The sequence below is a fragment of the Drosophila tropicalis genome, unplaced genomic scaffold (assembly GCF_018151085.1).
Source record: "Drosophila tropicalis isolate 14030-0801.00 unplaced genomic scaffold, ASM1815108v1 contig_697, whole genome shotgun sequence".
Classification (NCBI taxonomy): Eukaryota; Metazoa; Arthropoda; class Insecta; order Diptera; family Drosophilidae; genus Drosophila; species Drosophila tropicalis.
The window spans coordinates 838671-850430 of NW_027173179.1; the positions used below are offsets into that span (position 1 = coordinate 838671).

General features: G+C 40.8%; 1 protein-coding gene across 1 annotated transcript; it reads left to right on the forward strand.

Moving 5' to 3' along the window:
- The first annotated feature begins 1406 nt into the window (after positions 1-1406).
- Positions 1407-2228, forward strand: LOC137579545 (uncharacterized). The gene has a single exon (XM_068293330.1). It carries the CDS (start codon positions 1407-1409, stop codon positions 2226-2228), a length of 822 nt encoding a protein of 273 aa, XP_068149431.1.
- Positions 2229-11760: the final 9532 nt, after the last annotated feature.

Below are 11760 nucleotides of genomic sequence, written 5' to 3' on the forward strand. Positions count from 1 at the left end.
GGTCTCTCGGGGAGTGAACAGTCAGTGCTTAAGAGACCAATCTGGCGGCAATTGTAACATCTCTTCTCCTTTACGGCAGGCGTAATGGCCTGCGCATGGTCTGAAGTCCGACGAGCTTGCGGAACGTAGTTTTTGACTGGTGGCTGAACTGTTTGAAAACGCATCATCTTTTCTCACAATTCATTCAGAGAACTACAATAGTACGATGGTGCGGACAATCCGGTTCGATCTTGTAGTCCGTCAACAATGTATTTGACCACATCGGTGTCATCGAAGTTACCCTGCTGAGCCATATTTCGCATAATGATGAAATACTGCAAGAGTGACTCTCCTTTGCCGATCGGGCGCTTTTTCATCTGGTTAGCAATCTCTTGGTTTGTCATTTGAAGGCCAAATACCTTCACAAGGGCATCCTTCAGCTCGTTCCAGTTGGTAGTCTTTTCGTATGTCATGTATGCTTTAGCATCCCTCCAGCAGTCGGTTGCCCAGCGACCAACATTGGGCATCACTCAGTACATACACTCCAGCCGCTTTCTCTAATTCACGAATCCATATGTGAATAGACAGATCACCATCACCAAAAATTTTGGTACAGTAGTTTCGACATCCTTCAAGTTCAAGCGGCAATTGTATTCCGGTCTGCTTAGGTTCTCCTCAAGCTCCATAACACGTGTTTTTAACTCAGCCAGATTCTTACGTGCGGTATACAATTCGATGCTGCTAAGTATCTGTGGAGACCTGTGCCAAGGGAGCTTTCGGCGGCCGGCGATCAACAGACAGAAAGCCCCGCGACACAAGCCACCGAATGAGCTTTTGACGTACGAGCTTTGGGTATCGCTTTCTCCATCGCACTTCACTTTGATTCTTAAACGTATAAGCAACACATGAATAAATTAATAGCTAATTGATTAATGATAAACTTGTTGTTGTTTCTAATTGCTGGAATGCGGGGTTAGTACATTGGCGACGAAGGAAAAGAAGGAAAACGCGGCCTAAAAAAAAAAAAAAGAAAAAAAGAGAAAAGAGAAGTGAGGTTATACACGAAGGGACGCGTGCCAGACGCGGCCACAAGAAAAAAGAATTGGGAAAAATATATATATGTACATATATACATACATATAAGTGCGTACATGTAAGTATACAATGGTGATGGAAACGGAATATAAATTAATTATCTGCATTTGACAGAGGCCGTGTCGAGAGAGTGCAAAGGCGACTCTAAGACAAGCCAAAAGACAAAAAAAAAGCAAACAGCTGAGCAAGGCAGAACTAACGCCCGTGCAAGCTGAAAAAAATATCTGGAAAATACCAGAAGTTGTACACAGCATGGCTGTCCAAACGAAATCATCTGAAAAGAATCAGAGGCTGAGCACGAAATAAAGTGTAAGCTAAAACAAATCAGCAAGATGGCTGAAATTAAACCATTTCTGTGGCGCAACGAGTGGGAGAAATGGCTTCGGTCATTCAATATCTATGTGGACACAGAAGAAATTTCATCGGTAATTAAAAAGAGGAACAAATTATTGCATCTCGGCGGACCACAGCTACAAGAGGTGGCGTACAGTCTTCCAGGCGCGTTAGTGGCATACCATGCGACAAAGGAAAATGATGTATTTACTCCTTTGGTGGATAAATTAAATGAATATTTTTCACCGCAACGTAACGCCGTATTCGAAAGGCACATGTTTCGCAGCATGGTGCCCCGCCAAGGTGAGAGCTTCGCCGAGTTCTTGCTGCGGCTAAGACAACAAGCCAGTAAATGCTCTTTTGGAGCCACCAAGACCGAAATAGAGGAAATCTGCATCGCTGATAAAATAATTGATGCCTGGGCTAAGACTGCGTTGAAAAAGAAGCTATTAGAAACGGAGCTCAAGCTGGAGGAGATAATAAATACTTGCACAGTTGAAGAGCAAGTGAATCAGCAATCAGAGGCAATGGTGATTCCGTCGGATGCCGATATTGTGAAGAAAATTGCGGTCCAAACAAAAAGAAATGACAGGACGAATGATGTGTGTGGCCGGTGTGGAGCAGCAGACCATGATGAACGCAGTATGGCATGCCCGGCAAGAAACTCAAAATGTAATAAATGTTCCCGGTTCGGACATTATGCTCGGATGTGTAAGACCGCATTGAAGAGACGTTTTGGAACACCATATGATAATCAACGCAAGCGACCACGAACCTCACAGTTCCAGGTGCGCGCCATTGATGAGGAGGAACTGTTTTAAAATAACTGGTGAACCAGAAGGAGAAGAAACCGTATCATGTTTTGTTGGGGGATCCCAGCTGCAAATGATAATTGACTCCGGATCACGGTACAACCTGATAAGCCTTGGCGATTGGCTGCAACTGAATAGTGTACATGCGACAGTGTTCAATGTTCGTAACAACTCGTCTACCCAGTTTCGAGCCTATGCTTCGGATGACGTGCTAAGGGTGTCTAACGTTTTTGAAGCTCCGATAAGAATTCAGGAAAGACCAGAGATGATTGCTACATTTTATGTAATTGAAAATGGTAGACAATCGTTACTAGGACGGGACACAGCCGTACAACTCAATGTCCTAAAAATTGGTTTAGGCGTAAATAAAGTGGATTCGTACGCACATTTTCCGAAATGGAAAGCTTCACCGGTGAGATTGGGCATAAATCACAATGTGAGACCAGCGCAGCAGCCAATGCGGAGATTTCCGACTGCGTTAGAAGATCGAATTGCAGAAAGAATAAGACAGGCTGTGCAGCAAGACATTATAGAGCCAGTCCATGGACCGAGTTCATGGATTTCACCAGTTGTAATTGCGTATAAAGGAAGCGGCGAGATAAGGCTATGTCTGGATATGCGAAGGGCGAATTTGGCCATCTCGAGGGAAAACTACCCGCTGCCAACATTTGACATGTTCATGACCAAACTACGGGAGGCGAGATGTTTTTCCAGACTGGATTTGAAAAATGCTTATCACCAATTGGAACTCGATGAGTCAAGTCGGCAGATTACCACATTTATTACACACAAGGGACTATTTCGATATAAAAGACTGTTTTTCGGAGTTAATTCGGCTCCAGAAATTTTCCAGAGGCGGCTGGAAGAATTGTTAGCAGGCTGCCCCAATGCTCTGAACTATATTGACGATGTCATCGTCTTCGGCAAAAATGAGGAGGAACACGACAAGGCGCTAACTGCGGTTCTGAAAATCTTTGATACCCACAACGTTGTTTTGAATAAGCAAAAATGTGTGTACAAAACAACAAAACTCAAGTTTCTTGGCCATATTCTATCGGACCATGGTATCGAAGCGAATCCGGAGAAAGTTAAAGTGATCACAGACTTCCGTGCTCCGAAAACTAAGGAGGAGACAAGGAGTTTCCTGGGCCTCGTAACATACGTGGGGAAATTTATACCCGATCTCGCCAACACGACGGAGCCACTGAGAAGATTAATAAAGGCGAATACCAAATTTGATTGGACCAACAAAGAACAGCAAGCCTTTGATACGTTAAAGAAACAAGTCGTCGAGGTGACAAAGCTGTCATACTTCAATAAAAATCTCCGTACATGTCTTAAAGCCGATGCAAGTCCAGTGGCACTGGGAGCTGTTCTGGTACAGGTTGATGATCACAACGACCATCATATCGTATCGTTCGCCAGTAAAAGCCTAACTGATGTTGAGAAGAGATATTCGCAAACGGAGAAAGAAAGCTTGGCACTGGTATGGGCAGTGGAGAAGTTTTACTACTACCTAGCTGGACTGGAATTCGATTTGATAACGGATCATAAGCCATTGGAGTCCATCTTCAAACCAACTTCGAAACCACCGGCACGTATCGAACGTTGGTTACTACGCCTACAGTCCTACCGATTCCGAGTCATCTATAAAGCAGGAAAGGAAAACATCGCAGATTCCGTGTCGCGTCTTTGTCAGCTTACAGAAACAGTAGCTTTCGACTGGCAGGATGAGCAAAATATTTTTCAAATTGTAGCCAAAGGAGTACCAGTCTCTAACCATATCGGAAATCATGGAAAAAAGTATGCAGGACGAAGAAATAATTGATGCAATGACCTATCTTAGCACCAACTCATGGGAGGCGAACTCATCCAGTCCATATTATCCGTTCCGATGGGAGTTATCGACAGTTGGAAATGTACTCTTACGCGGAACGAAAATAGTTATACCAACAATACTACGATCGCAAGTGCTCGAACTTGCTCACGAGGGCCATCCGGGTGAATCGGCTATGAAACGAAGATTACGTTCAAAGGTGTGGTGGCCAAGGATCGACCGGGAAGCAGAAGGATTTGTTAAGGCTTGTAGAGATTGCATCTCCGTATCGCTAGCAAGTAAACCAGCGCCTATGGATCGGCATGCGTTTCCAGCAGGCCCTTGGCAATGTGTCGCATCTGACTTACTAGGACCTTTACCGAGCAACGACTATGTACTGGTGTTGATCGACTATTTTTCCAGATACATGGAATTAAAGTTTATAAAAACCATTTCGTCGAAGGTGCTGATCGAACAAATGGAGGAGATATTTTCTCGTTTGGGAATACCACGAACGCTGAGAACCGATAATGGTCGGCAATTCGTAAGTCTCGAACTCCAAGATTTTTGTCGGACCAACGGTATTACTCAAATAACGACACCACCATATTGGCCGCAGGCGAATGGTGAAGTTGAAAATATGAACAAGTCTTTGGTGAAACGCCTTAAAATTGCGTGGTCGAAAGGGAAAGATTATAAAAGAGAGATCCAAAACTTTGTCATGATGTACAACGTAACACCACATGGAACCACAGGAGCAGCTCCTTCGGAATTGATGTTTAACCGGATCATTAGAGACAAAATACCGGATGTTCGAGACGTTGTGGGTGATGTCGGTGAATCCTTGGAAAGAGACTTGGATTGCTGGAACAAACAGAAGGGAAAAGAGAAAGCAGACAAGGGAAGAGGCGCCAAAGCATCGGAAATCCAACCCGGAGACAAAATTGTGCTGAAGAATGTCTTGTGCCCACATAAGCTAACACCCACGTTTGATACAACCGAGTACGTGGTAGTCAACAGAAAAGGGAATATAGTCCAAGTGCAAGGAGGAGGGAAAACGTTAACCAGGGATGTGAGTCATTTAAAAAAAATTCCAGTTACAGGTACCCATGAAGCTGCAACGACAACCGATAGTGTTCAGGGCCCGAGCACACCCAGACAAACGTCCCAAGCACTGGAAAATGAAGCCTGCGCTCGGGACGAAGGGTTGAAGCTGAAGCTGAAAAATATTGGATGTGGAGACCTGTGCCAAGGGAGCTTTCGGCGGCCGGCGATCAACAGACAGAAAGCCCCGCGACACAAGCCACCTAATGAGCTTTTGACGTACGAGCTTTGGGTATCGCTTTCTCCATCGCACTTCACTTTGATTCTTGACGGCAAGCACAGCATATAAACGTATAAGCAACACATGAATAAATTAATAGCTAATTGATTAATGATAAACTTGTTGTTGTTTCTAACTGCTGGAATGCGGGGTTAATACAGTATCGAAGCCAATTCGTCAGCTTCGCTCGCCAGTGCTCTTTCACGAACATGCACGTTCACGTCTGGTTCTACAGGGGTCTCACGAGACATCGTCGGCAACTGGTTAGGACCCACTTGATCCGGTGTACTCGGCTGCTCACTGTTTCCTAAGCTGCGTTGCTCAATAGGAGGCTCCGGACCAACATCCACAAGTTGTCCGGTAAGTACATTCGCAGACACTGCTGGGCTGATTGCCTGTTCTTCGGGTACATCACTTTCTCCAGACGGTTCCAACTGATTCTCTGACATAACTGTTTTTACTAATGCTCGCAATTGGTAAATGGACGCTTTTTTGTCGCAAGGTACTTCCTTGGCCGATAGCAACTCAAACAATGCGGTTTTATTTAATTTAATAATTTCGGTGTATTTCATAAAAATACTTTTTTTAGGGCAAACCCCACACCTGATTTGTAAACTCTCTTTATTTTTTTAGTTATTAATCCCTTGGGATTGATATTATATGTTTGGATTTTATTTCTCTAATTTTTATTAGACACGCGGTCTTATTAGTTACCTATATTGAGAGAGAGTGTGCCCGTACCCCGCCTCAGTGTATTATACCCTTTTAGTGTGACCAAATTCGGTTATCGGGGAAATTCACTGAGATGAGGAGCGGGCTCTTTTAAAATATTCTTAATGTTTACACTCAAGAAATAATAAAAACCCCTATCTTTGAGATACTTTCTTATCCAGATGAAAATAAAAATATTTTGACAGAAAATTCATCCGAAAAATACTATTTTGACAACAACACTTTGTTCAATAAAAATACAAAACAAATAGAAACTAATAATGTATAAGAGACATTTTAAATCAAATCCCAACCACTTGAAAATACACTAAATCATATAAGAATTTTCAATCTAATTATATTGAACCAAACATAATTGTAACATGGAATTTACCAAAAACTAAACTTAATCAAAATTGCGTAAAAAATGACTTAAAAATAGAAGGCAATAACATAATAAAAATTTACGATTGTACCTTAGCAGCAGCAGCGCCAACTGCAGCAGCGAAAGCGGCAGCGAGCAGGAGGAGCAGCAGCAGCGGGAGTGTGGGCAGAACGGGCCAGGAGGCCGAAGCCGGAGGTGGCTGGGTGGAGAACACCCGAGAGAGATGAACAGAGGAAATAAACTATTATAACGTGAGATCGAACCAAAGTCTTGATGATTGGGTGGTGTGCGGAAACCAAATCCTTGCTACGGCAAGGTGACCTCCTCAAAAAGAAGGAAGTTAACTGGCGCCCGAGCAGGGACCGTCTTCCATCGCGTCTTTAAATAATAAAAATTTTTATACCCTTGCAGAGGGTATTATAAAATTGATCAGATGTTTGTAACGCACAGAAGGAGACGTTTCCGACCCCATAAAGTATATATATTCTTGATCAGCGTGAGAAGCTGAGTCGATATAGCCATGTCCGTCTGTCCGTCCGTCTGTGCGTGGGCGTTTTACTCAGCCGTCTTAAAAGGTATCGGGCTGAAATTTTTTTTCGTGGCTTTTTATTACATTAATAAAGTATACTTTATTATATTAATAAAGTATGAAAACCATCAGGATCGGATCACTATATCATATAGCTCTAGAAGAACTAGAAGAAACATTTTCATAAAAATCGAGTATGCTATGAAATTTACATATGTGATAATATGAGAGTAAAATTGTTTTGTTTGTATATTGATGAATTGAGTTGCAGAAAACAAATTTTGAACATGTAAAATTATTATTACCAAGGACTGCAAGGGTATACAAACTTCGGCATAGCCGATGTTAGCTTCTTTGATTTTTTTTTTCTTTCTCGCCCATAAGTGCCCTAAGCAAATGTGTTCCAAAAATGAAATGAATAAAAAACAAGATAAATGCAGTAAAAAGTGAGTAAAAAAATCTAAACGTTTTGTTTCTTGTGAATGCCCACCGAAAAATTAAAGTGTATGAATACACAACAAACATATTGGAATCGCTGCCAAGAATTTCTGTATTGGATGATGAAACTTTTCTCCAAATCTCAGCAAATACAATTTTCGGTTGTTCTGCGTGTGCCGAACAAATTTAATAATTCTAGTTGATCTGCAACCGTCGCGATGCTTCTAAATTCCTACGAAATAAAAGCAGCGCGAAGCAATTGTTTCAATTACCTCTGCGTGTGCCAAAGTTCCTTAGAACCTTGACAAACGCAACATTTCTTGTTACTTTGCGACCGCCGCTGCGCACCTAAAATTCCTATGAAATAAAAACAGCGCAGATCAAATATTTCAATTATTCTGCGTGTACCAAAGTTCCTTGGAAATGAAAACAGCGCAGGTAATCTGCGACCGTCGCGAAGCAGTTTAAATTCCTGTGAAGTAAAAGAAACGCAGATCAGCCCTTGATTTGATGTACAATTTTCGTTTCAAGATCACTCTCCCTAAATCTGTCAAACAGACAAGTCGTGGTTTATTTTTTCATATCACTTTGCCAATGATAAATAAATTCTCTGACAAATAAATAAGTTAATTTTTGTGTTGTGTAACCGGGGTTCAAAACCCGTTCGGTGAATGGCATAGGTAAGAAATTCATAAAATAATCAAAAAAAAATAAAAATAAAGTGTCCGGGGTTCAAATCTTCATCAGTGCATAATATAAAAATAAAGAATATCCGCTGAAAATGAAAGTGGTTGGAACTCAAAGAGTTAAATTTGGAAGTCGAATTTTACATTGCTATTGGCGACATAAATGAATAAAAATTATAAAAAAAAAGAAAAAGGGAAGAACATTCGTTAAGCAATTGATAGGCACTCGTGAACCGCGGTTGGCGGTCACCTACAAAAATATTAATGAGTGTCAAATCCACCGCGAGTGGCAAGTTTATGAAAAATAGAATAAGATAAAAAATGCGCAGGTATTGGCCACCAGTGGTGCTTCCAACCGAAGGTATCCTCCCAAATGAGGATGTGGAGTCACCTCCACCTAAGTAGGTCCTTGTTAGGACTAAAAGGGATAATGGAGATCTCCCTCAACCGACATAGGGGGGCAACACGATAGACAGCTTTACGACAATTAAAAACGAAAATATTCAAAAATTAAAAACAAAAAGCAAATAAAATTGTGTATTAACAAATAAAGAAAAAAAAAAAGAAAGAAAGAAACACAATATGAAAAAGAAAAGAAGAAATATATAGGGAATTAAATACATTAACTACAAAAATTTGTACATCCAAACACTTATTCCATTTTTCATTTTCACCATCGTTCTTTGGAGAATTTGGAATCTTTGAAAAACGGAGGAACTGCAAACTACACTATTATACTTGGAGAAAGAAGAAATACTTATATCATTAACATACGATAATTAAATAACGGGTGAGTGAAGAAGTTGCCTCTTAGAAATTGTACTTCGAATTTATTTTCGGGCGAATTAAACCCACACATACCCAATTAAAGATAATTTTGATTCAGCAATAAAGTTTGAAAAAATTTTTAATGATAAAAACGAAAAATCATACCCAATTTTATTCTAGAAAAATGAAATTACATTATTGAAATAAACTGAAAAAATTTATAATTTTTATACCATACACCCATAGGGTGAAATGGTATATTAAAGTCGCCAAAATGTATGTAACAGGCAGAAGGAAGCTTCTTCGACCATATAAAGTATATATATTCTTGATCAGGATGAACAGCCGAGTCGATCTAGCCATGTCCGTCTGTCCGTCCGTCCGTCCGTCCGTCCGTATGAACACGCAGATCTCGGAGACTATAAGAGCTAGAGCCACCAAATTTGGTATGTATACTCGTGTTTTTAAGTACATATATAGAGTTAATTGGAATTTCGGCCACGCCCCCTTACGCCCCCAAGAATCACATATAACTATTTTTCTTAAAAAGTATAACAGCTAGAGACATCAAATTTAGTTTGTATACCCGTTTAGTTAGCGCGCGGAAATTAATTGTTCAAAATAAAACTGTTTTTCTTAAAAAGTATAATAGCTAGAGACATCAAATTTGGTATGCAGATTAGTTTAATAGACGCGCAGAAACTGGCTATTTAAAAATTTTGCCACGCTTATATTCGCCCCAGCAAATTAAACAAAACTGATTTTAACAAAAACGAACAAAGCTAAAATCACCAAATTTAGTATGTATACTGGCTTAGTATGCGCGCAGAGTATATATATTTTCATATTTTGCCACGCATTCAAATTCGGCAGACTAATTAATCTTATCTATTTCTACAAAACTACCAAATTTTATTAAAAACGGACTAGAAACATGCAAAATATGCGTATGAACGTATTTTACTAAGCGGTCCACAAGGCCAGAATTGGCCGTTGGCTAGTAGCGGCGCTAGAGTGCTCGTGTGTTCGTAGAGTGAGCGAGATAGCACATACTATGAAACATGTAAAAACAATTTAATAGACATACATATGTACATTTGGTTTTCGAAATTTGAAATATTTGTTTCACTTGGTGTATGGTATACCCAAGTCGACGAGTCGACTTGCTTCATTATATTTTTAAAATCGAAGAACTGAAAAAAATTTATTACTTTACTAAAATCAAAAAATAATTTGAACCAGAAAAAGTACAAACAATGGAAGAAATCAAACAGTCAATTACATGTTTGGTAGAACAAGTGGCAGTGTTGACCGAGAAACTAAAAAAGCAAAAGGAGAAAGTAACAATCTTAGAAGATAGGCGTGGGGAAACTGTGGTTGAAGTGGTTAGCCCACCTTATTGCAGATAGCAACCCTTCCCGATTTCTTAAAGGAGATCATCCAGGATTATCAGGTAGTCAGGGACAAGCCTATGTATAGGACAGTGGTACTCCATCTGAGATCCAAAATACGGTGCGAAGCAGATGAGATGCTCTACATATGCAACGTGCCCAATGGTAGTTGGGAGGAAATAAGGGCGGCATTAGCCTCCCATTATGAGGACAAACGAGACCTAGAAACTTTGGAATACTAAATGAGTGTGATAGTCCGAAATAACTCGACTGTAGAAGCATTTTACTCCCAGATCAACAAGCATATTTCGCTTATTATAGAGAAGCTTAAGGGCCTTGCGCGCATTTGAAAGGGGATTGTCACCACAATTATCGGCTTGGTAACAGTTAAGCATGCAAAAACGCTAGGAGAAGCTTATTCTACAGCCCTAGAACTGGAAATTGTTATTTCAGCTGGGAAGCCCTCCCTAGCATACGCCTCCAACGAAACTTGGCACACACACACAAACACCCCTTACTACCGACACCGACCCATGGATCGGCCTTCCTTCGCTACGTCATACGAACCCCCAAGTGCAACATATGCAATGTCTTATCCTCATCAACAAAACCGTACCATTAAGCGTTACTTTCCAGGCCACAGGCTCTAACACTGGCTATAAAACTAGAAGCAAGTGGATCAGGCAAATCTAGGAGCCGTTTCCGGAACTATGGGAATGGCAGTAGCCAAAAGAGAAACTCTTCTGATTCCGAAAACCTTTTTGGAAAGGAACAACGATTATATCATATGGCCACTGACAGTGGCGTAGTAAAAGAACCGTCACACATGAACTTGTGGGAGACTCCGCCTCCGAAAATGGCAAATATCACACACGCGTGGCACTTACCCAGCCATCAAATTCGAAGAAAATCGAGATCGAAGATCAAGTAAATTTTATGAACCTACATAGAATACATTGATGCAGATAGAAAGGTGCGACAGTTTCTAGTCGACACTGGCGCAAACAAAAACTTCATTAGTCTAGATCTTTCAGAGGGTGCTATTCAACTACAAAAGCCCTTCTTAGTACAATCAGCAAATGGACCCATAAAAATTTCACAATACCTCAATGGACCTTTTCTTCGCTCCTCTGGGTAATGATATTCCACTAACCTTCTTTACTCTTCCTAATTTAAAAAGTTTCGATGGCATTATAGGAGATGATACACTAAAGAAATTGAAAGCGAAAATTGAAAGGGAACATAACGTCTTAATCATATAACCGGGGGTGGTAATACCACTTCTGAACCGGGAATCGACCCAACTTAATTTTGTGCTAGAAGAAAGGCACACCCAGGAAATCAAATCCATTATTGAGAAGCTAATTAATGATTTCGCTTCCGTACTCGACCCGGTTACCCCTGGTGGCTCTGTGGAAACCCGAATCAAAGCAAAGATTCGGATTAATACCCAAGAGCCCATTTATTCTAAGTTCTACCCCTATCCAGTCAAC

Excerpts from the sequence above, each read along its gene's own strand:
- LOC137579545 (XM_068293330.1), top strand. The coding sequence starts at position 1,407 with ATGGCTGAAATTAAACCATTTCTGTGGCGCAACGAGTGGGAGAAATGG.